We start from the raw sequence: 25669 nt of genomic DNA on the forward strand, positions 1-25669 counted from the left end.
GGACCCGGTGGAATGCTTTGGATCTGTGGTTCCTAACCGTGCTTGGGGCACAATGGTACTTCCAAAGTTTTTTGGATTTGGATCAGAATCAGGTTGGGCTTGTACTAGTTCGACCACATTTTTTTCAGAGGGAGATGTGGAGTCCTTTCATTTGGCGATGCCCACCTCAGTGGAGTGTGCTTGTGTACAGCATTGGGCAACTCACGGTACGGAGTTTGAGCAGATGGACCCCATCTTTTCTTCAGAGTCTTTTCATATTGCGATGCCGATCTTTTCAGAGGATGCTTCTTTTCACCATTTGGCAACTCTTGTTACAGAGTTTGAACAGATGGACTCAGAGGGTTCCAGTGAGGAGCAGTTTGCTTCTCCAAGGATTGATTATCTATAGGATCTGATCTTGGTTGGTTATGAGGTTTTTCATACCTTCTCCAGGCTGGAAACACGACATTCGACTTTGGGGAGTGTTCTTACACTTGGGTTTGGAACCATTATTTGGAGCAGCACGTCGCAACCTACATGGTTGTTTTCTTCCAGAGGTGTGCCTGGTAGCTTGTTCTGTTGCTTTTGTAGCTGAGTTGCTGAGGAGATTGCTTGTGAAGCTTTCTTGGTACCCGTTTCTGCAGTCTTTCATCTATGATCGAGGACGGCGTCTCTGGCTTCTTGGAGTTCACTCAGCATCCGGTGCTGAGAGGGGGTATTAGACATCATCATCTCCTTGTTGTTGGCTTCCTTTTTGGTGTCCTATTTTAGCCTCTAGGGCTGACCATGTTAGCTAGAGGGGCTGGTCACCCCTCACATATTTTTCCCCTATTTTATCCCCATTTTATGGAGTTTTGGGCACTTTTTATCCTAGTCGTGGAGGATTTTTTCCCTCGTCGTGAGCTGGTCGGCTGCCTACTTCATGGCATATATATAGCCAGCATACCCTCACTGCTTTTTCATTGCTTAGCATTGTTTGTTGCAGTCCCTCACATACGATCTTCCCCTCTTGCTCGGGACATGTATTCTTGGTTGATGATATTGCGAGCAAGTCTATACCTGCCATCTCTCTCTCTCTCTCTCACTCTCTCTCCTTTGTTTCCACTTTCCCTTCTTCCGCTGTGCATTCTATCACTCTATGTATAGCAGAGGGGGTTGCTGTCCCATGAGCTGTGGAGAAAACGCAGATGTGCTGATGTAAGCATTGATGATGTGCAGATGTAAGCCCTGAAGCAAGTGCTGATGGCAGCCTAATGTAAACGCTGATGTAAGCCCCGATGCAAGCGCTGATGTCTGTTGATGTAAAACGCAAATGTAGTGCTGATGTAAAATGCAGATGACATTGTTGATGTAAGACTGTTGTAAAACGCTGATGACAGCAGATGTAAAACGCTGATGATAGCAGAGAGGGTTGCTGTCCCACAGTGGCCTGTAGTAGAGAGTGGGATGCTGTCCCGGGTAGTGGCTAGATGACAAACGTTGAGGTGCTGTCTTGTCAGGTGGAGATGGTGGTGTAGAGCTTGGTAGAAGCAGAAGCAGCACAGCAGCAACAGAGAGTGGTACCGGCGGATATGAGCAATGAAGTGGTACACCAATGATGAATGATAGGCAAGGCTATATATACTGAGGGTGGGGTGCTGGTCGGTTAGCCTAAAAGGTGTAGGCCAGCAGCCAAGACAAAAAACCCCAAATAAAACATAAAAATACCTAGAAAAATCCCTTTTTAGGGCTGGGAAAAATATTGTTTTCTCACACCCCCTTTCAGGCCAAAAATGGGACCATGAGAGAAGAGAGAAAAAATGGATGCTAGGGTCCCCACATGCACACTGGCAGAAGGAATGTATCTTCCTCTGGAAACAAAATCTGATAAAGTAAGAGAGGGCGATCGTGATGGCGAAGGTGGTGAAGATGAGTGGATGTACATGGTAAATGACCTATGAGACCAAAAGGTTACATCATATCCATGAGGTACATCATCCTGGGTGCAAAATGGTAATAAAGAAAGATAACAAAAATCTAGAACTATAAAATCTGATCTAGGTACATGAGCAGAGAGCTCTCATATCACCCTAATACATCTCTCATGGGCCGTTGTGACGTGGTGCTCAAGGTGGTAAAATTGAGCTGGCGCGAGAAGGTCCTGCGCTCATGGGAGATGATGGGCCAGATCCTCTTGTGGTGGTGTGGCCGTGGGCAAGGGCCATGGGGTCTGGGGGGGTTGAGCTCTGCATAACTCAGTGGCTCTGTCAAGTGTCACACCTCTTGGCCGAGCTCTTACACTAGCGTGTGGTCCGGGTATGATGGGTGGATCGGCCCTTGGAGTGTTGGTATGGAAGAAGTTAGTGAGAGCTCTCTGTGCTGGTCCTCGAGCAAGTACAATTGATCTGGATCTCACTTAGGACTCCCTGTGTCTATGGAGCTCTAGAAGAAAAAGTCCCAGGCATCTCTAATCCGGGAACTCCAAGATCGTGGGAAGTGGTCCGAAGTATACAGGGCATGAGCATATGTAATGATCCTCTGTCTCGGGCTTTGTGTGATAGAGTTGGCATATCCTGCCCTCTGGTGCGGCTGCCCTAGGCCCATATCTGGCAGTCTCCACTCTGAGTTGGTGGGACGAGGTGCGGATCTGGCAGATCGCACATCTCACCCCAAAAGATAGGTGTGTGTCCATGTAGCGTGGGTGGATGATGAAACCATCCTCTGTTAGGAGGTGATCTCTGTAGAAGGCTATCTTCATCCCTAGTGGACAACTAGGTGAACTCCATGTCCTCTGAGTATCCAGTCTGACAATGTCCTTTTCGATAACCTTGTTCCGCTCTGTGTGGTTGAGAGCAAATGACGGGGCCTCTATGCTGTACTGGAACGGGGGGAGTGCCTCCATCTGCATACTGGGCATGCCAAACCAAGTGCCTACGTGTGCATACCAGCACTCTATATCTCCTTCGAGTGTCAGCTGTCTCGAGGACTCTAGGGCTAGCTGGGGGTATATCTATCTAGTAAGAGATTTGCATGACTCAATGATGATTAGACTGATTCAATAGTGATGTTCACTCACCAAGTACAATGCTTTTGTAGGCTTGCAGCCTTATCTTTGGACCCATACAAATATATCACACTTATAATTGTATTCCACATGGCACACTTATCTTATCCACTCATAAGAGTGTGCGTACACACTACTAGAACAATAACCCTTTTACGGGCTGTTCACACACACACACACACACACAGTGCACACACACACACACACACACCCACCCCTCTAGAACAATAACCCTCTTAGGGGCTGTTCACACACTTTTTTTAAAATAGTGAAACCACTGTCTCATTAAGAAAAAGCAAATACACATTCATAGCTGTCCCAAATTGGGGCGCTACTACTGAGTTCAGATGAGAATCTCAAAGGGATTGAAAAAGGGCTCTCCGGAAATAAACAAATAGCCAGACATAATCTCTAGAGAAGAGGAATTGATTCCAAGCATGGTAGATAGCCCACAATGCCTAGAATCTGTTAGAAGTCATCTCCTGTCTATTTGTATACACCAGGGCCTCTGTTGTGGGTGTGCCCGCCCGTATATCATTTTTCCACACTCCCCGTATTTTTTTCCTATTTTTTCCCATTTTTCCTAGTGGTGGGAGGGCTGCCAGATGATGCCAGGAGCACCCCATTGCTGGCCGACTGGATCTACATCAGTCGTGGGCTTCAGGGCTGCTGGCCGACTTGTCTTGATCAGGCGTGGGCATCAGATTGCTGGCCGACTGCATTTATGCAATCGTGGGATTTTTCTCCAGTCGTGGGCACTGTCTGCTGTGCTGGCCGACTGCCCTCTAGGAGATGTATATATAGCCCCTCAGCCCCCACCACTTTCTCATTCAGTATTTCCGAGATCTTGTGTATAGAGAAGAGTTTACACACCTGCTGATTATTTTCTGCAGTCTACTTGCTCTTGTGTGCCCAAGTTTGGTTATCATTTCCGCTGCATATTCTGACATGGTATCAGAGCCCTAGGCTCTAGCAGATCTTGGGCATTTTTCTGAGCAAGAGGGGGAGCAACAGGTTGCTGATTGGTGGACTGTTTCGGGCTGAACGGGAAGAGAAGGTGCAAGAGGAAGGTGGGCAAAGGTGCTGGACAGCCACTTGCAGATTTTCAGATTTTTTTTTCCCACCTACCCACCCTTTCAGGTTACTCTCCGCGATGGCAGATTTACTAGAGATGGCTGAGAAGCACGTGAAGATTCCGACTCTCCCCACGTTCCCAGTGGATCGTCAGTTGGACGGGTCCAATTACGGCATTTGGAAGGTCATGATGGAGTCGGTTCTGGAGTCATATGATCTTGTTGATTTTATTATCATAGGGGTGCCACGGCCGGAAGTTGAGGAAGGGGAGTTATTATCGACGAGGAAGGACCTGTGTGAGAGAAAACAGGAATTAGGGTTAGGTCATGTGAGACATACACAGAGAAGAACAAGGGAGAGAGAGAGAGAGAGAGTTGTGGGGATAAGTCAACTCATGAGGCATGAGTGTGTGACTCCCCTATCACACATGTATATTGCACTAGTACACATAGTGCACTTAGTACATTAAAAGTACTAAGTGTACTATGTACTATAACTTATGGGCTTGTACACACTATAAGGGTGGGCATTATGCCTGAGAAAACAGGAATTAGGGTTAGGTCATGTGTGAGACATACACAGAGAAGAACAAGGGGGAGAGAGAGAGAGAGAGAGAGAGAGTTGTGGGGATAAGTCAACTCATGAGGCATGAGTGTGTAACTCCCCTATCACACATGTATATTGCACTAGTACACATAGTGCACTTAGTACATTAAAAGTACTAAGTGTACTATGTACTATAACTTATGGGCTTGTACACACTATAAGGGTGGGCATTATGCCTTTACCCCAACAACCTCCCACTTAAAGGCAAAGTGCCCTTAAGTAAAGAAAAAGAAAAATCAGCATGTACATGATAATATACAAGGCCATATCAAGGCTGAAAATGGCCTCATCCAATGCCCATCAAGTGTCTGCAATGAGCAAACCGCTCCGGAGGCAAACTCTTTGTCAACAGATCAGCCGGGTTGTCATCCGTGTGAATCTTAACAAGCTGAATTTGCTTGTTCTCTATCACCTCTCTGATGAAGTGATACTTCACATCCACATGCTTCGTCTTTGCATGAAAGACAGGGTTCTTTGCCAACTAGATGGCACTCTGACTGTCACAATGCAACAATGGAATATCCCTTGTATAACCCAAATCAACCACTAACCGAGATAGCCATAATGCCTCCTTGCAAGCCTCTGTGGCTGCAATATACTCGGCCTCTGTAGTAGATAAGGCTGTGCACTTCTGCATCCTGGATATCCATGACACAGCACCTCCTGTGAATGTAAATACATAACCGGTAGTAGACTTCCGGTTATCTGGATGACCGGCATAATCCGAATCCGTGTAACCATGCACTAATGCATCCTATTTGCCAAAGCAAATGCACATATCCTGTGTGCCCTTCAGGTATCTCATGACACCTTTCACTGCTTCCCAATGCTTCTTGCCAGGGTTGGCCATGTATCTAGAAACCACTCCCACTGCAAATGCAATGTCCGGCCTAGTAGCAACCATGGCATACATGAGACTGCCACAAGCTGAAGCATACGGAATCTTGGCCATATCAGCCCTGCCACTATCTGACTGCGGGCTGTCCATAGCACTGAGTTTCACATATGGAGGCAAAGGAGTACTAGCTTTCTTCCCCCCGTCCATATTGAACCTCTGCAAGACTTTGCCAATGTATTCCTTCTGAGACAAATACAACACATGCTGATTTCTGTCCCGAAGTATCCGCATACCCAAAATGTGATTTGCATCACCCAAATCCTTCATATCAAAGGTTTGATGCAGCCTCTGCTTCAAGGTATCCATCTCCTTACGAGATTTCCCGGCAATCAACATATCATCAACATACAAGATGAGGATCAATAGACTGCCATCCAAAGCTTTCTTGGTGTACAAGCAGTGACAAGCAGTGATCTATGTCACTTCTCCTGAATTTCTGAGATTTCATGAATGTATCAAATTTGTGATACCATTCCCTTGGTTCCTGTTTGAGCCCATAAAGACTCTTTTTCAGCTTGCATACAAGCTTCTCCTTTCCACTCACTGCATAACCCTCTGGCTGCTGCATATATATCTCCTCATGGAGATCACCGTGAAGAAAAGCAGTCTTCACATCCATCTGAATCAAGTCCAGATCATCATGTGCAACCAAAGCTAACACAGCTCTAAGTGTGGTCATTTTGACCACTGGAGAGAAGATCTCATCAAAGTCCACACCATATTCCTGCTTGAAGCCCTTAGCCACTAACCTGGCTTTGTATCTTGGCTTTGCATCTGGTGCAACTTTGAGCCTATATACCCACTTGCATGGCAAAACCTTCTTGCCTGCAGGCAAATGCACCAACTTCCATGTTCCATTTTTGTGTAGAGAATCCATCTCTGACTTCATGGCACGCTCCCATAGAGCTTTGTCTGCCCTCTGTAAAGCCTCCTTATAACATGAGGGCTCCCCACAGTCAGTAAGCATTAAATAGTCAACCCCTGGAACAAACCTGTCAGGGGCTTTGGAGGGTCTAGTGGACCTCCGTACCCAATGACCATCATTTGCAGGTTGCTGTCCAGCCTGCATATCACCTATTGGTGGCTCCTGTTCCATGCCATAAGGCTGAAAAATCATGCCCGGTATCTCCTCTAACTGTGGTATATCCATAGGGATATCTTCTGCAATCTCTGGCTGTCCATTTGGACCATTTTCAGCACCATTTAAGGGCTGGTTTTCCTACTGTAATGGCTGATTTACAGCCCTTTGTTGTTGTCCATGATGTCCATCATCATCAAAGATGACTCTGCCAGGCTCCTGTTGCCTTGCAGGCTCCTTATACATGCATGTTTTATCAAAAATGACATCATTGTTGCGTATGATCTTTCTATTCATGGGATCCCAAAGTCTATACCCCATTTCACCTCTGTCACCATATCCTAGGAATATGCATTTGTGAGACTTAGGATCAAGTTTGGTGCGCATTTCCCTGCGTATGTGCACGTACGCAACGCAACCAAACACTCTCAAGTGCTTGTATGACGGAGGCTTCCCTGTCCATACTTCCTCTGGCACTTTCCCACCAAGCCTCGTGTTAGGTGACCTATTTATAAGGTGAACAGTTGTCATAACAGCTTCAGCCCAAAAACCATGAGGTAATGCAGCATGTGACAACATAGAACGGACCTTCTCCTGTATGGTCCTGTTCATCCTCTCTGCTGTCCCGTTTTGTGGAGGATCATAAGGAGTAGAGAGCTCCCTCTTGATGCCTTTAGCATCACAAAAGTCCTGAAACTGTTTGGACATGTACTCTCCACCATTGTCGGAACGCAAAGCCTTCAGTGTTTTGCCAGTTTGATTCTCAACAAGAGCAACAAACTTCTGAAACACTGAGAATGTATCACTCTTCAAACGAAGAGGATAAACCCACACCTTGCGTGTGGCATCATCTATAAATGACACAAAATATTTTGCCCCTCCCAAAGAAAGCTGAGGCATCTCACATACATCTGTATGCACAAGCTCTAACTGAGCATCTTTCTGTCCAAGAGCTTTCTTGTGGGGGCACTGTAGTTGCCTGCCATATATACAATGCTCACAAAACTGAAAACTTGAAAACTTTAGAGAAGGCAAGTAACCCAAACGAGACAATTGCTCCATTCCTTTGACACTCATGTGTCCCAACCGGCTATGCCACATATAGATTTCCGGCAGCTCGGTTGCATTTACATTAACATGGTGACAAACACCTGCATGCATGAAATAAAGAGTGTCCACCTTAGAGCCTCTGGCAACAACCAGTGAGCCCTTACTAATCTTCCACTTTCCACGACCAAATGTGGTAACATAATCAGCATCATCAAGCTGTCCAGGAGAAAGCAGATTCTTCTTGATCTCAGGCACATGCCTGACATCATGGAGCATAAGCTGTGAGCCATCTGAAAACACAAGCCTCACATCACCTCTGCCAAGAATCTTGCATGCATGGTTATCACCCAAATAAACCACTCCTTCATTGCTAGCAGTATACCTGACAAACAAGTCTCTGCAACCTGTGACATGAAAGGAGGCACCTGAATCAATGATCCATGAGTGCATACCATGACCACCTGTAAGAAGTGAATGGGCATCAAGTGAAGATGTAAAGAGGACCTCATCCTCACTGCCACCTGCATGTGACACATTGATTTCTTCAATCTTGACTCCACTTTTGTCCTTTGGCTTTACATCTTTGGCTTCATCCTTCTCTTTGTCTTTGCCTTTTCCCTTTTCTTTTTGATCATTTTTCCATTTGTAGCATTGCTTTTTAATGTGTCCCTTCTTGCCACAATAATGGCATTCCAAATCCTTTTTGGAGCGAGACTTGCTCCTTCCCCTTTCTTGGCTTTTCCCCCTTTGCTGGGATCTCCCACGTGCATTCATTGCATTGGACTTTCCAAGAGAGTTGTTTTTCCTGTTCATCTCTTCTTGAAGAAGAGCACCCTCAACATCTGCATATGACAGCATAGCATGCGAATTGCTAGTGGCTGTCCTGAATGTGTCCCAACTCTCTGGCAAAGTGCATAACAAAAAAGTGGCTTTGAACTCATCGTCCATTGCCAACTTTTGATTAATGACTTGGCTGACAATACCATTAAACTCATTTAAATGGGCTGTCATAGACGCCCCTTCCTTCATCTGAAGACCTATGAGTTTCTTCAACCAATACACTTTGCTTGAGGCACTTTGCTGGGCATACAAGTCCTGCAATCTCTGCCACATTCCCCAAGCTGTCTTCTCTTCACGAATGCTGAAAAGTAATGAGTCTGACACAGACAACATGATAGTAGATCTTGCCAGCTCATCCATATCTTCCCACTCTTCAGCAGTAAGAGAAGCGGGCATTACACCCCTTTCTTTGATAGGCTTGTGCTGCTTTTTCTGGAGCAACACATTGTAGCACTGGGTTTGCCAAATATCATAATTATGCGAGCCTTCAAGCTTCTTGATGTGAAGCAATGAAGAGCTCTCACATGTGGTTGCCATAGCAAAATGCAACCTGTCAATGCCTGACTCCCTGCAAAATGTGCAAACACTGCACCAAAAGCACACAAAGTGCTCACTGTTTTGTCCCAAGCTTTATCTCCCACTGCGGAAGCACAAATGCAACTTTTCTCCCACTGTATGTGATGAAAACACCAAAATCTGGTTGCTGCAGATTTTGGACAGCACCTTAAATGTGCTCTGTTGCCCTTCCAAAGTACTGTACAGCAGTACCAAGTGCTCACCAATGATGTACCAAACCTGTACCGGCAAGTACAGCAGCTGAAATTGAGCCTTTTGGTCACTCAAAACAGTGTACAACCATGCCAAAACTTGCACAAAGCTGTGCCAAATCTGTACCAGCAGGTACAATAGCAATAAATGCTCTCCTGGCTGTCCAAATGAGTGAAAATCAGACTTTTACAGTCCCGTAGACTGCATAAAACAGTCCCGTAGACTGCATAAAACAGTCCCGAACAGAAATTGGGCAAAAGCCCCTTGACTGCAAGCTGATTTTTGAGGATTCAAGGCATAAATGTCTTGCCTGCTGCTTTGCCAAGCTCAACAAGCATACAAACTTGAAAAGCCCCTTGATTTGAGATCAATTTTTGATCATACATGGTACATTGACGCACATGAAGGCATCCAGAGTGTTCACGATGCTTCCCCCTGGCCACATATACATCAAATACATGAAACCCCCTTGATTTACAGGCACATTGAGTGCTTGTAAGGCATCAACACATTATCCACAGCATCAAATGCGATTGCCTGCATGCAAATCAACCAAATCGGCACAAAAGCCCCTTGATTTGCACTGCAATTTGCTGCAATTTTGCCCAAATGTGCGATTTCTCACATCATACAACATGTATGAGTGCTTAATTGCACAATTACATCAAAAGCCCCAAATTTCGACATCCAATTTTCTGCAAATTAATCCTGATTGTGACCAATGTCACCCAATTTTGCCAATTTTGCTCAGAAATTGAGCAATTCGGCACCTGTACCTGCTCAATTGATTGAATTGATAAGAAATTCCCAAAATTGAAGGCAAATACCTCTTAATTTTTGAATTTCTCTGATCTGCAGGCTGAATTTCAGTTGTTGCAGGAGAAAGGGGGGGGCACGTCTGATGCTGCTGCTCGTTAGGCTTCTACAGTCGTATTGAAACGGAGGAGGCGCCCGTGGCTAGTTGTGCAGAGTAGGAGGTTGGGCACACCAGCGTGGCTGCTGGGCCAGCCCACGCTCACACTGACTCAGCGTGGCTAGTTGTGCAGAGTAGGAGGTTGGGCAGACCAGCATGGCTGTTGGAGAGGCGGACTGTTGACCAGTCGTACAGAGAGAGTCGGAGCAGCGGACTGTTGGAGAAGTAGTGACTTCAGCGATTATGCAATGCGACGACCACCTTTGTTACGCCTTGTGGCCAGCGCTATACGCAATGGGCTGAGCGCCACCGCCAGCTTAAACCAGACACTCTTCGCGGCAGTACAAGCGGGCTACCAGGCGCCGGCGTAAGGGGGGCAGGGTAGGGCGCAGTCAGCAGAAACGCCAGCACAGCCTCCGCCTAATGGTTCGCTCGCAACACTCCAACGCCTAATGGTTGCCACCGCCTTCGCCTGCGTAGTAGCCGTCTCACGCCCAGCGCTACACGCTTTTTTGGACCAACGCCTCAACGCCTGCCGTGCGCTGACAACCACCTTTGTTACGCTTTAAGGCCACCAGCGCCTTGCTGCTTACACAGACAGCCTAGCGATCAACACAAGCAGCACAAGCCTTGAGCTTCTTCTGCGTTTTCTTCTTCTCCTCTACAGCAAATTCGACACAACCATTGTTGGAAGTTCAGGCTCTGATACCAGTTGTGTGGGAGAAGGAAGTAGGGTTAGGTTAATGTGGGAGACATACACAGAGAGAACAAGGGAGAGAGAGAGAGAGAGTTGTGGGGATAAGTCAACTCATGAGGCATGAGTGTGTGACTCCCCTATCACACATGTATATTGCACTAGTACACATAGTGCACTTAGTACTTTTAATGTACTAAGTGTACTATGTACTATAACTTATGGGCTTGTACACACTATAAGGGTGGGCATAACGCCTTTACCCCAACAGGACCGAGAGGCACAGGCACACATGTGGGATCGTGTCAACGCCAGGGTCCGGTCGTTTATTTTCCTCAATTGCACACCACAGGTGATCAACCATGTGAAGCACATGACGCTGGCGAGAGGCATATGGGAGCACTTGGCTTCTTTGTACAACAGGGTGTCACCCATGAAACGGATATCCTTGGAAGTGCAGATGCGGGTTATGAACCCTGCAAAGTCTTCGACGATGCGGGAACACATTAACAGCTGCAGGCCCTTCAGCAGGAAGTCCTTCAAGCTGGGAAAGAGATATCATCCGAAGATATGGCCATCACGTTACTTTCCCACTTGCCTGGTCAGTATTCTGCTTTCTATTCCTCGTTGATCACGAGTGCAGGCTCAGCACCATTACTTGGGAGGAGCTTGTGCCAATGGTCTTGGACCAGGAGGAACATTCCACGAACCCTCCTCACGGCGGAGGTTCGGAGGCCTTAACTGGCCAACGGTCGTCGAAAGGCCGTAATACCAACAAGGGCAAAGGGAAGGCTTCACCGGAGAAGTCTTCTGAGAAGAAGCCTGATCCAGAACGAGAGAAGCTGAAGGCCGAAAGATCTTGTAATGATTGTGGCGAGAAAGGCCACTACTGGAGGAAGTGCCCTAAGCAGACAGGGAAGAGTGCTGATTCCTCAGCCTCAGCTGCGAAGACTCCGGCATTTGTGCACTTAGAGATGGTGGACTTCGATGCTTCATCATCTTCGAGCGAGGAGGCAGTTGGCTTCACCGCGAAGGACACCCAGGAATGGATTCTCGACAGTGGTGCTTCCAGGCACATGACTCCATCCCGTGACTTCTTTCTGGATCTGAAACGGCAGTCAGGTCGTATCTTTATTGGCGATAACTCCACTATTCCGATACATAGTGAGGGCCGGATGGAGATTATTCCCGACGGAAAGGGGGGCAAGCATGCTTCCCGTGTTCTTTATGTCCCTGCTCTGGGTTTTCATCTTTTGTCAGTGCATGAGGTATGCAAGACTGGCTTTCGGGTGGAATTTGAGGAGCATTCCGTTGCTCTTAGGGACCGTGAGACAGGCAAAGTTGTTTGGGAAGGCGGTGTGGAGAATGGCATCTACAAGCTCTCTGCACTCTCCTCATTGACAGGCTCTCAGGTTGGAGATTTGTGGCACTTTCGTTTTGGCCACTTAAATGTGGAGGCTTTGCGGCGCGCCTTCCGGGACCAGATGGTGGTTGGCTTGCCAGATGTTGGTAGTAGGCAAGGACGCTGCAGTTCTTGCATACGTGGTAAGCAGCACAGGGAATCCTTTTCGAAGCAGGCTTCCAGGCGGGCTTCGAAACCATTGGAGTTGATTCACACTGACTTGTGTGGACCACAGCAGATACCATCCTTGGGAGGATCTCTCTACTTCATGCTGCTTTGTTGATGATTGTACCAGATTCACGTGGGTCTACTTTCTTTCCCAGAAGGACCAGGCTTTTGCTCGGTTCAAGGATTGGCACGTGATGGTGGAGAAAGAGTCTGGATTTCAGGTCAAGACTCTCAGGGCTGACAAAGGAGGTGAATTCTCCTCGACTGTATTTTTCCGGTTTTGTGCAGACCATGGCATCAAAAGGGAATTGGCCAATACCGGATCGCCTTCGGAGAATGGAGTTGTTGAACGTAAGAACAGGACTGTGGTGGAGATGGCGAGGACCATGCTGGAGCATCGTGATCTTCCTCGTCCACTTTGGGGTGAGGCTGTGGCAACGGCTGTCCATACCATTAACCGCTCTCCGACGACTTCTGTACCCCATGACTCCATTTGAGGCATACTTTGGCAGGAAACCCGATGTCTCGCACTTCCGTGTCTTTGGGAGTGACGCGTATGTACATATTCGAAAGAAGCAGAGGGGGAAGCTTGACTCCAAGTCCCGCAAGCTGGTATTTGTGGGGTATAACTCTCTTTCCAAGGGATACAGGTTGTATGATCCAGAGAGGAATGAGATTGTTGTCAGCCGGGATGTGGTCTTTGACGAGCATGTTCCAGCATCCACTGTCGAGGAGCCGCCACTTCTTGGAGATCCAGAGGAGTCTGATGATGATTCCCAGTCTATTACTCCAGTTGATCCACCTCAGTCATCACAGGAGGTTGAGCCTGCAGCTGGAGTTGAGTCCCTGTGATCACAGGAGGCTCCACGATCTGTTCGAGTACCTAGGTGGTTGGTAGACACCCTTCGGGAGTCAGGTGTCACGGAGCTACCCTCCGAGTGGACCACAGAGGACGGCCCTCGAAGATCACATGGAGTCCGAGATAAAAGCAACACGGCGGAGCTTCTTCAGGTGAACTATGCTTTGATGTCTCGTATCATGCGGGACAAAGAGCCCACTTCCGTAAAGGAAGCCCTTTCACAGGATACTTGGAGGAAAGCCATGCAGGTGGAACTTGACGCCATCGAGAAGAACAACACTTGGGAGTTGGTACCGAGGCCGTCAAAGCTGTCAGTCATTGGTGTCAAATGGGTCTTTAAGACCAAATACGCGTCTGATGGGTCGGTGGACAAACACAAAGCCAGGCTTGTGGCTAAAGGTTATGCTCAGCGGCCAGGCATCGACTACGACGATACCTTTGCACCGACAGCGCGGATGACTACGATTCGGACCGTTCTTGCCCTTGCTTCTTCTCAGAGGTGGCCTGTGTACCAGATGGATGTAAAATCTGCGTTCCTTAATGGTGACCTGCAGGAGGAGGAGTACGTTGAGCAGCCTCCAGGCTTTATTGTTCTAGGATCGGAAGGGATGGTTTACAGGTTACGTAAGGCCTTGTATGGTCTTAAGCAGGCTCCCAGGGCTTGGAATCAGAAGATTGATTCCTTCTTTGTTCGGACTGGATTTCAGAGATCGGTTGCAGATCCGAACCTGTATCTCTTTCGGGAACGCGGCATGGTCACACTGATCATTCTTTATGTGGAGGATCTCATTCTCACCGGCGGTCATGTGGAGCACATTGGAGTGACGAAGGCTGCCTTGTCAAAGGAGTTTGAGATGACCGATTTAGGCTTACTCCACTTCTTCTTGGGATTGGAGATCTAGCAGACCCAGAGGGGGTTTTTCGTCTCTCAGTAGCGGTATGTTCATGAGTTGCTTGAGGCCTTTGGGATGGAGAACTGCAAGCCTATTACTTCGCCGATGGACCCGAACACAAAGTTAACCGTTACATATCCTTGTGAGCCAGTTGATGCCTCGCAGTACTGGAAGTTGGTTGGTTCATTGATCTGGTTGCTGAACACCAGATTGGACTTGAGCTTCTCCGTGGGGCTGTTGAGCTCTTTTATGCAGACGCCATTGAAGACTCATTGGGACGCAGGATTGCGGATCTTGCGGTATCTGCAGAGTACGAAGGATCTGGGACTCTTTTACACAGGAGGGAATGGAGTCAAGCTCCAAGGTTGGAGTGACTCAGATTGGGGAGGAGATCCAGACACGAGGAGATCTACTTCAGGATACACTTTTACCCTCGGCTCAGGAGCAGTTTCTTGGAGCAGCAAGAGGCAGCCTACTATTGCCCTTTCTTCGACAGAGGCAGAGTATCAGGCTGCTTGTGGTGCTGCTTGTGAGGTTGTATGGCTGCGGAGGCTGCTAGGCGAGATTGGGTTTCCACAGAGGGAGCCCACAGTCATCCAGTGCGATAACCAGAGTTGTATAGCTATTGCTCGGAACCTGGTTTTCCATGCCCGGACCAAGCATATAGAGCTACAGTATCACTTTGTACGTGAGAAGATCTTGGCGGGTGACATCTTGCTACTTTATTGTTCGACGGAGGACAATGCGGCGGACCTCTTCACGAAGTCTCTCCCTCAGGCTACGCTCAGGCGGCACTCCAGCTCCCTTGGGTTGGTTTCACAGCCAGGAGCTGAGAGGGGGTGTTAGAAGTCATCTCCTGTCTATTTGTATACACCAGGGCCTCTGTTGTGGGTGTGCCCACCCGTAAATCATTTTTCCACACTCCCCGTATTTTTTCCCTATTTTTTTCCATTTTTCCTAGTGGTGGGAGGGCTGCCAGATGATGCCAGGAGCACCCCATTGCTGGCCGACTGGATCTACATCAGTCGTGGGCTTCAGGGCTGCTGGCCGACTTGTTTTGATCAGGCGTGGGCATCAGATTACTGGCTGACTGCATTTATGCAGTCGTGGGATTTTTCTCCAGTCGTGGGCACTGTCTGCTGGCCGACTGTCCTCTAGGAGATGTATATATAGCCCCTCAGCCCCCACCACTTTCTCATTCAGTATTTCCGGGATCTTGTGTATAGAGAAGAGTTTACACACCTATCTCTCTGTGTTTCGTGTGCTGATTATTTTCTGCAGTCTACTTGCTCTTGTGTACCCAAGTTTGGTTATCATTTCCGCTGCATATTCTAACAGAATCTAGTCCAGTCAAGGAAGTCTGTATTGTCTGGTAGGGAAGAAGAAAAGCAACCAAAAAGCCAAAACATTCGACCGAAACGTCTTCCTGGAAAATGAGCCCGAAGATGTCTGGATAGATCATCAAGAAAATCTCGAGAGTGCAAAGAATACCAAAGAAGGTGAGGCATTGTCTCTGTGGGATGGCATCATCGCCTACAAGAAGCAGTGACTTCGTACCAAAAGAGATCCCTGCGGGAATACCCCAGGGCCCAACCAGACATCTCCATAGAAACAATCGTTGCTTGAGGGGCAATCTGCTCTTCCATATTCTTCTCAGTGCAGCTTTCCACCAAGCAAGAGATTTTGACATATTCCAGAGCCAATGCATGATCCTCAATCCATGGAGTTGGCAAGAGTAACCTATAAGCCTTGGCAGCTGACAAATTGGCAAAAGGTAGAGGAGTATATCCTTGAAGCTGCCTACCAAAACACCAATCTTGAAGTTTCTTTGTTTCCTCTAGCATTGGGACTGGCTGAAAGGGCTACATCATTTCTGAAATGACTCTCCAGATTGGCCTATGATGCATCCCCAAGTTGCATTGTTTGAGTGCACGTGGAAAAGTGAGAACATAACCATTTTCATCCATAACGTCACATACGTGACGAATTCCCAATGTAGAGAGATTGTATGCCTTTCTTGGTTGAGGCAAAGCAAGCGGTGGATCAAATACCCTGCTCCAATGAATACTTTGCAACAACATTGAGTTTCCTTGATTTGGAGGCCTACCGGACCATTGTGAATGACACAGTATAGCGTGCCAATCTCGAATGAGAGTAGTCGAATATGGAGAGCCTAGAATAGGACCATGGAAATGCCCAAAGATTATATCATCATAATTGATGATCCAATGTCCATATGCATCTGTTTGCATGTTAGTGCATAGAGCTCCGAGCATGCGTGCCCATGGCTTGACTTACTCTATAAATGCAGGTAGAAGAGTGGCTTTCCTTGCCAGTATATGATAATGAATATTAAGAATATTGAGCCTGCCATGCATTTTAGGCGAACATATAAGCTCTTGCCTTAGCAAACGTAACCCTTTTCTATCTGCTTTGGTTTTCCATAGGTATTCCATTGCTTTAAACATGAAATTGTCAATCTGTTTGCTTGATCAAGGTAAGGGCGGAAGATAGAACTGGACATATGCGATAGTTATTGATTGTACTCTACGCTTTCGCATATGTAGAGGCCATGTACATAATTTTCAATATTCGATTTTAGAGTGCAATTTGGCCATCACCCATTGAGTCTCATCTTTCAAGGAAAACTCCCAACTAATGGGATAACCAAGATGCTTGACTATCTACCAATCATAATCTTTCGAAGGAAGCAACTTTGATTTTTGAAAATTTACATGTAATCCTGTAGCCAAACCATAGAGAGACGCGACAAACCATAGAGGGACAATGCTTTCATGAGAGTCCTCACATCAGCCTCTGTATTCTTGGGAAAAAAGAAAGAGTCATCAGCAAATGCCTGCGCCACAACTTGTGTATCATCTGCCATGGAGAGACCATGTAGTTGCCCATCTCGAGTCAATTTGTCCATGTAAAGGAGCATTGGGTGAGTCGCGATGGCATACAATAGTCCACTAAGCGAACAACTCTACCGAACAGATTTCCCAAGATACCGTGAGGCTGAATGTAACTATTTGGCACTCCTAGCACTCTTTTCACATGATGGAACCCTTGCCCGAACACTAGACATGTGGAAGAAGGGATAGGGACAGGGACCATAAGGTTTGCTCAAGAAAAGCACCAGTCTTGGTCAAATAGCCGAGAAAAGCAAAAAGTCAACCTGGGTTGGCTGCGAGCTAGAAGCGCCAATGGCAAGAGGAGACTCAGCGGGACCAAAAAGCAAAAACCACTTTTTCAAAAAGCAGCTCTAGGGCCAAAAAGCAAGGCCTTGAAGCTTGAAAAAAAAACAAAGCACAAGAACTTTGGAAAAGCTGATCAAATTTGAGTAATGTTTATCGTATAAAGAATTTTCTTATAAAAAAACAAAAGGAAAAAGCAAAGGCAAAAGGTAAAGCAAAAGCATGAAAGCTTTTGGCAAAAAGCAGGACCTCCCTTGGGTATAAAATAGGGGTAAACCTCTCTTGAAGCACCATGAACGAGGTCGTGAAGTGTGAGAAGATCATTCTCTTCATCATCATCATCAAGGCGCACCTGTTCGTACTGCTGCCCGTATTTGTCTAGCACCGCCATCTGCCAACTCTACACAACTGCTGTCAACGTGGCCGCCACCTGGCTGTGTGCGTCTGTGCTTCTCTGTGCCTGAACTGCTAGCCATCTGATCACTGCTCAATAGAACCACCTGTGCGTCATCTCTGTCGCTGCCTGCACCCTGTTGCTGTGCGACGCCGTCGACCTGTCTGCACCAGAACCAACGCCAGCCAGTGCTTGTGCTATTGCTACCGCCACCCGCCAGCGCCGGTTGTTGCTAGCACCTCCGCCAACCTATACGCCACTTGCTGCCCGACTGCCACCACTTGAACTGCCTGCAGCCTATATTGTGGCCACTTGTCCTCCCTTGTGCGCTGACTACAGTTCCGAGAGCTGGCGCCACCTGTTGGAAAGCGCTGCTTACATCTGTTTGCAATTGGCTGCTGTGCATCACCAATTGAACTACAACCAACTACGCCGTACTTTAGTTTTGTACCAACTAGTGGCTGTCATACTGCTTCATAGACTTGTCTTGTGCAAGCCTTGTTGTGGCCCGTGGGTTATCTCTATTCCAGTTTGGACAATAGGATCTACAATTGGTCAACATATACTTCATCAACTACACACATCTCCTGTGTACCTTGTGTACGAGCTTGGAGTTTTTGGACTTGGATCTGGACTTGGATTTGGATTTGGATTTGGACTTGGAGCTGGTACTAGCCCGGTGAGAGATTCTTGTGGGTAGTCTCGGTGGTGTACTCTGAAATTACCCTAAATAGGGTTGAGCACAATCTTGTCACACACTTAAACTATTAAGACTAATAAACAAGATGAAATGGCACAAAACCAAATGAGATAGCAATGCTGAAATTTTAAATGACACTGCAATAGGGCCGGAAAGGGCCGACCCCCCCCTTGTAACTTGATTGTATTACCAAAGTAGATTACATACAAGCTTCATGGGCAATGCTCGAGATTTCCAATGACATCCATGCATATGAAAACATCTTCAAACAAGTTGTTTCGTTGAAGAGGTTGAATCCACAGCTGCTTTCGAAGAAGAATCTCACTCCCCAATCCCCAGTGTCTTGCCACAAGAAGCTGTGCTCCACTAGCATCCATACAAATGCCAATGTGTGTGCTAGGCTGAGACATAGGAGACCTTAATGGCGAAGAACGCGGATGTAGAGTAGATTAAAGAACACAAGAAGCTCTTACCCAAAAACGGTTGCCAAATGCAGACTCCTTCCAGCTTAAGGTTGAAGTAGTGATGAAAGAATTCTCCATTGTACTCTCGGCTGAAATTAGGGTTTTTGCAAATTAGGGTTTTAGCTGAATTAGGGTTTTTGCAAATTAGGGCTCTGAAATTGGGTTTTCTGCAAAAATTAGGGTTTTTGAAATTTAGGGTTTCAAAATTCAGAAGCACCATATGTAGAGATTAGCATAAATAAAGGTTGAATAACTTGTTTTTGTTGAGAAACTTTTGAAAATTAGGATTTTTGCAAAATTAGGGTTTTTGAAAATTAGGGTTTCACATATGTGCCCATCTAATGAGAGAGAGAGGAAGAGAGGATAATCCTTGGTCCAATTCTGGCAAAAGATTTTCATTGGGCCACTTTCCAAGTGTCCATAACTCTCCCAAGAGTGGGAGGGTGGCCAAGTCTTGGCTAGGCGCCCAAACCCACTTATAAGCTGTCCACCCATACTTTAATGAAGTATGAACGAAAGTCACTCATAACTTGTCTGCCCACACTTAAATGAGGTGTGGACCTGCAAAACAGCAAATTTAGCCATAACTCTTAAATGAAGAAACATAGAGTTTAGAGGCACACTTACCACCTGTCTACAGTCCAGCTAGGTCAGAAAACAGATTCATGCGCACAGTTCACGGGCGGGCGTCCCTTGCCCATAAACTACACATACAGATCTTGCAGGCAGTAAAACAACGCACACAAAAACAGTTTTGTACATGCAAGTATGTCATGCATAAGAATGTATTGGACAATCTTCCTTTTATTTAGCTTGTAAGAAATAGTCATTCCGGGCGTAGATATTACATCCCTAGGCCAACCGGAATACCGTAATCTCAACATGGGTGCAGACCAAAATCCCCAGCCTCTCATGTCCACCCTATTGGCCCCTAGTGTAGACATCAGTCCCCTACCATGAAGTGCCAGTCCACATGACCATTGGCGTAGACATAAGTCCCTTGCCATGAAGTGTCATGTCCACACAATTAAGTGACATAGGCTTGAATGGGCATTCAAGCCTATGTCACTTGAATGAATGGCAAAGGAGCCTACATCAACCGACAAGATGGACTTCAAGCCGGGAGAGAAGAGTGTAAGTTTGATGCTTTTCATGGAAAGCGGGATACACAAAAATGTTAAGGAGTTCGATGCCGCTTTTGGAGGAGAGAACTTCTCCGAAAAGTCCAAACTTCGTATGGTGTGCATGCATTTGAAGGATGCATCCTTGAATTGGTGGCTAAAAGTGGTACAAGAAGGGACCGAGCCATAGACATGGACCGACTTCAAGACTACGTTCAACTTGAAGTTTCTACCCGCAAACTTTGAAGCAGATGTGCAAAAAGAATGGGACAAGGTAAAGCAGAAAGTCGGTGAGAATGTGGCAACTTACCTCAACAACTTTTTAACTGTTTCATTGAAGTGTACTTCAAATACTCCTATTCCACCGCTAATGGAAATGCATAAGTTTGTGAATCGACTTCAACCCAAGCGTATGCAAGCAGTGTATATGGCTGGGCCGAAAACCTTGGAGGAAGCCCAAGACAAAGCTTTGCAAGCCAAGGCATTGTACATGCCTTGAATGGATGGTAAAACAAAGAACGACAATCGGGATCCACCTCAAAAGAAGAAGTTTAAAGACTGATCCCCATCAAGAGCTGAGTCTCAAGAGGAGGAGGGGAGAGGGGACAAACCTCCATTCATTCGAAGAAAATTGTCCCTCAAGCAACGTGAGGAATAAGCCAAAGAAGGGAAGCGTTTCCAATGTAGAAAGAAGGGACATATGGCTATAAATTGTCCCGACAAGCCAAAGCAAGAAGCCAGAGGGACTGGAAGATCATTAGATTGACATCATGCCAGGAAGTTCGTCAAGTGGTTTGCAGTGGTGGCTAACCCATTGCAAAACTTGACAAAGAAAATTGTGGGATCTTTGTGGACCAGAGCTGAAAAGAATCCTTTGAAGCATTGAGATTTTTTGCTAGCAAAGGCCGAGTGTTGATTATTTCAGATTTGTCAACACCTTTTATGGTGGAAAGTGATGCCTTAGGAGACTTCATTGGAGCAGTTTTAAACCATCAGGGCCATGTGGTGGCCAATGCAAGTTAAAGACAACAAGATTGCAGAATGAAGATTTGGTGACTTCTTATGACATAGAAAAGGGTTTTCTTATGATGCAAACCTGTTTATGTGAGACAAAGGAGTTGAGGCCAAAAGAGATCGAAGAAATGCCATGCTACACCTTAGATGGGGCATAGAGGCATATTGATTACAACTCAAGCTTTGGAGAACCACTTTTATTGGCCTAGCATAAGAAAGGACATTGAGCTATATGTTCAAGAATATTTGGTTGTCAGAAGGTTTGATTGACAAAAGCTAGCAGGATTATTGCACCCACTGAATGTTCTATGGGAGGGTATTGCTATGGATTTTATCTTTGGATTGCCAAAGTTAGGGACTGGAAATGATGGTAAATGGACCTTTTTCAGACTACCAACAAGATCAACCATGTGTGTTATTGGTTGGACCTTTCAGATCATTGGAGGATACATAATGCCTTCTATGTCAACCATACACAGGATTACACCTAGAGGAGCCTGTATTGGAGGATCCACCAGAGGTGGAATAGCTAGAACAGATCGCGTTTTATTCTGTCAAAATTATTCGCTATTGGATGCGAAATGGATGCCAGAGGAGTACTTCAAGAACTATCCAGATATAATTCAAGCTTTTGAGGAACCAATTGGTCCAATATATTTGAAGTACAGGCATAGAAGTCTTGCGAACAAGACATATTCAAGAGGGAGGGATTGTACCCCTAGCCCTCTTCATTGTATATATATATTGGAATGGAATTGATGACACCTATTAGGGAAACTTGGCATCATAGTTTGACATGTGGCATATTTTTGGTGGTAGCATGTGTATGCACCCTATAAAGGGGACCATTATCATAACGATCAAATGTGCCTAATCTTTCAGTTTATCTCGTGCTCCCCCTTGCTAATCACTCTTGTTTACCTTGTGATGAAACCCTAATACCTAACAACCGCAATTTGAAAGATTGGATCTATTTTTCTTTTTTTTTTCCGTGAGTAGATCCTTGTGTAGTTGCTATTGGAATTTTGCCTAGAGGTGGCTTGGCCTTCCCACCAAGAGGCATTACAACTAGTGGCCATAATACCAATAGGGGCCTATGGGGATTCGAACTCGGGACCTCCCCTCCCCGAGTGACAACTTATTGCTGTGGCTACATCTATTGCTTTCTACCAGTATACTTGTCGTGATTATTCTCATCTTTGATTTCTGTCTAGTTATTGGTGTGGGTGTTTAATTTTGTTCAGGTCATGATCAGTCGAGGGCTGGGTTCGAGAGTAGCAACCTTAAACAACCCAAAACATTTGAATGCTCTCACAACTTCTATGGTCGTAATGTGGCTCAATCTCCTTGTACTTCATGCTTGGGCAATTGCTTGTGAAGATTTTTTTGAAGAGCTGTACAATAAGATAGGATTAACACAGTTTGCTAATCTTTTGTAGGTCACCCGACTTCGAAAATTTTATGATAAGTGGGAGCATGAAGATGGTGTGAACATGGTCATTCTTAGAGTAAGTTTCTCATCCTTCCCTTACTTATGTCAAGGCTATTTATTCCGTGTATAGTCATGACTGTGACACATTTGTGCTTTAGATCAAATATGTTAATATAAACATTTTGCCATGGAAAGGGTGCAGGGGGTGCCTTCTCTTCAGGTGCAGATGTAAAAGAGTTGTACAACTATGGTTTAGAAGGTAGTGCTGCTTTGGTTTCCATGAACCCAAGTTTTGACCTGTTATGTTGCTGTTTTAAATGGGAACTTCAGTGTTTTTGTTATTGAAGTTTTATCAAGTTGATTGCATTTTTTTTTGTTTTTGGGGAGAGAGTGATGAATGATATGTTAGATGTCAAGGTTCAAACTTATGCCCCCAGCTAGGGAAGGTGGTGCAGTAGTGAAACTGCCACTTGATCTCCACAGCATCCCATGCAATCGAACACACAAGAACAAGACACACAGTTTGGTTTCTTGTAGCTCACCTCCGAACCTTAGCTCTTACGGAGCACTCCCGAGCCATGAGGCTAGGCCAACACTGCGACCATGCCCGACACCAAAGCTACGGCATCCCATACTGTCGCAACCCACCCTTAGCAGGTGTCGGCTAGAACCAAGGTCAAGGCCTTGATTGTGTCATGACCCCCCTGCATGGGATAGTCTATTATGAGCAACTCACTTATATAGGCCTGGGGGATCCAATAATAGAGTAAAAGCTCACTTATTGATATTTATACGCTTTCATGCCATCCCACACCCAAAGGTCACTTATAACCTATGCGTCCTCACCGTAAGGCTTCCCTGGGCATAAACCTAGCCTCAAATATACACACTACCTGTTATGACCCATGGGCCATAACATTCTCGCACCTTTAAGCTAGACCCCGTGGAAAAGGTACTAGAGTTAGGGAATTGTCTCCTTAGAGATTTGACAGTCTCCCAAGAATTGTCATCTCTAGTACGATCCCTCCACTTAATCAACATCTCAAGTTGTGTGTGTGTGTATATATATATATATAATATAAGAGATCTCTCATAGTAGTTAAGAATTGACTCTGGCTCATGTGGGACGTACCAAGACAAATTTTTCAACCAAACAACTTCATCATCTGTAACCAGACTATTTCCAGCTCTCAACATCTCTTTCAACAATCTACTGACATGAAAGACTGGGTAAACTCTCACCCTTGGTGGCCAAGGCCACATCATTAATTACCCTAATGATTCTGTGAGGCCCTCTAAACCGGCGAGAAAGTTTCATTATCTCTAAATCCTTCTGGTTTTGAAGATATAATATAAACTTTTTCATTATATCTAAATCCTTCTTACTACCTGATCAAGCTGGAAGGTCCTAGGTGAACACTTTTTATCCACATAAAACTTTGCTCTATCCTAAGGAAAGCAGAGACTTTTCTTAGCAAAGTGCAACATCTCTTGCTGCTCAATCCACCACCTCCGGTAAGGTTACTTCTCCATCAATTGCCTTCCATACGGCCTATCTATGGCTGCCTCTCTATCACTGTTTGCTGTACGTGACTGCACGAGACGAGGTATTACGATTTGTGTCTAGAGTTTGGACCTCTTTGTTGGCAAGAGGATCCATTGGAAGAAATAATGTTGATGTCGAGAGACCTTGTTTGATGATTGTATTTATTGCATAGTCGGTCTTGGAAATCTTGGTGTGCTGACTGGGACTTAATGTGAACACCCACAAAGCTTGTACATAACAAAACTCCTTTGGTAATAAAATACCTTGGGGGGATTTAGCCCATCTTTGACCCCTAGTGTGGTGTACTATGATCTGTCTTCATACGGCGTCTTCATTGTGCATTAGTATGTTGCTAGTTGCTGTGGTGTTCTTGAGCTTCTGAATCTTTGTCTTCATCTGGAGCTAGGGTTTTAGGGGCTTTTACTTTTCAAAATTACAAAGGCGTTGGACATGATTTACATGTCTCCAGCTTTCCCTTTTTGCACTTTTTAAAATTTTTTTATAGATAAAGTTGGTGTCTTTAGAACTAAGGTAGAGAGGGAGACGGAAACAGCATTTTTTAGGGTCGAAACAGGGAAACACTACATCAGCAAGGGAGGTACGAGCTGGGGAGAAGAGAGGAGAAAAAGATAGGGCAATATTGAGAGGAAATGGAAGAGGGAAGGGAGTAAGAGCATAAGAAAGAAGGGGTGAGAAGCAATAACTAAAAATAAATGTCATTTGACACAAACATGACTTGAAATGGGGGGTGCGAGGTGGAAATGGAGTGGAAATGCCAGTTGTTGCAGAAATGGCCAAAATGGTGAGGGGAAACAGCTGAAACATGCCGTTTCAAAAATGTTTAAAATGACTGGTATTCCTTTTTTTGCATGCTCGGCAGCATTCCTCCCATCTTTCTTGGGTTTAAAGGGGTATACAATATAGAGAACTGTCAAGCTTCCTTGCAAGACTACATCATTTATAAACAAGTACTCGTTTAAATTGTGCAGGTAAGTTTGAATCCTGCAGAGAATTTTTCAGAGAGCTATATACTTTGAATTATATTCTCGGAACCTACAAGAAGATGCAGGTATGTTTCCATCCATAAATCTGTTACTCATTGTTTGTTACGCAATCAGTGTAGGCCGTGCTTATATCTGATGCAGTGCAGGCTGATTTCAAGTTAACATTTCTTACTGACAGATTTCTGTTGTGGATGGACTTACGATTGGAGGAGCTTGTGCGTTGACCTCCTTTTCACAATTTCAGTTGGCAACTGAAAAAGCTGTAATTCCTTTGACCCTTTTTACCATTAGGGATTGATAGCATAAAACATGCTGACCTTGTCTCATTTTGGATTCCAAATGTGCCTGAATGCACAGCAAATAGGGCCTGATCTCTGACCCCCCTTCCTCCAATGTCTCTTATTGTTACCATGACTACAAGGTAACAAAAGATGCTGATCTTACCCTGTTTTGGATTCCAGAGGTGCCTGAATCCATAGTAATCAGGACTTTAACCCTCCCTCACATGGATGGCTGGGTAGTCATTGGCCAC

At 45.7% G+C, this 25669-nt stretch overlaps 1 protein-coding gene across 2 annotated transcripts in view; it reads left to right on the forward strand.

Annotated features, from left to right (window-relative positions):
• The window catches only part of LOC147625707 (putative 3-hydroxyisobutyryl-CoA hydrolase 2), a 135031-nt gene that overhangs the window by 22186 nt on the left and 87176 nt on the right, over positions 1-25669 (forward strand). The window contains exons 3-7 of one of the 2 annotated variants that reach the window (XM_086817227.1): positions 22400-22480; positions 22595-22663; positions 22783-22846; positions 25123-25202; positions 25316-25399. In XM_086817227.1, coding sequence (XP_086673353.1) covers positions 22400-22480; positions 22595-22663; positions 22783-22846; positions 25123-25202; positions 25316-25399 — 378 coding nt within the window. The remainder of the gene's footprint in view (positions 1-22399; positions 22481-22594; positions 22664-22782; positions 22847-25122; positions 25203-25315; positions 25400-25669) is intronic. The other variant, XM_086817228.1, reaches the window with a different exon arrangement.

Source organism: Cibotium barometz, chromosome 23, assembly GCF_041138505.1.
Source record: "Cibotium barometz isolate CiBa-2024 chromosome 23, ASM4113850v1, whole genome shotgun sequence".
Classification (NCBI taxonomy): domain Eukaryota; kingdom Viridiplantae; phylum Streptophyta; class Polypodiopsida; order Cyatheales; family Cibotiaceae; genus Cibotium; species Cibotium barometz.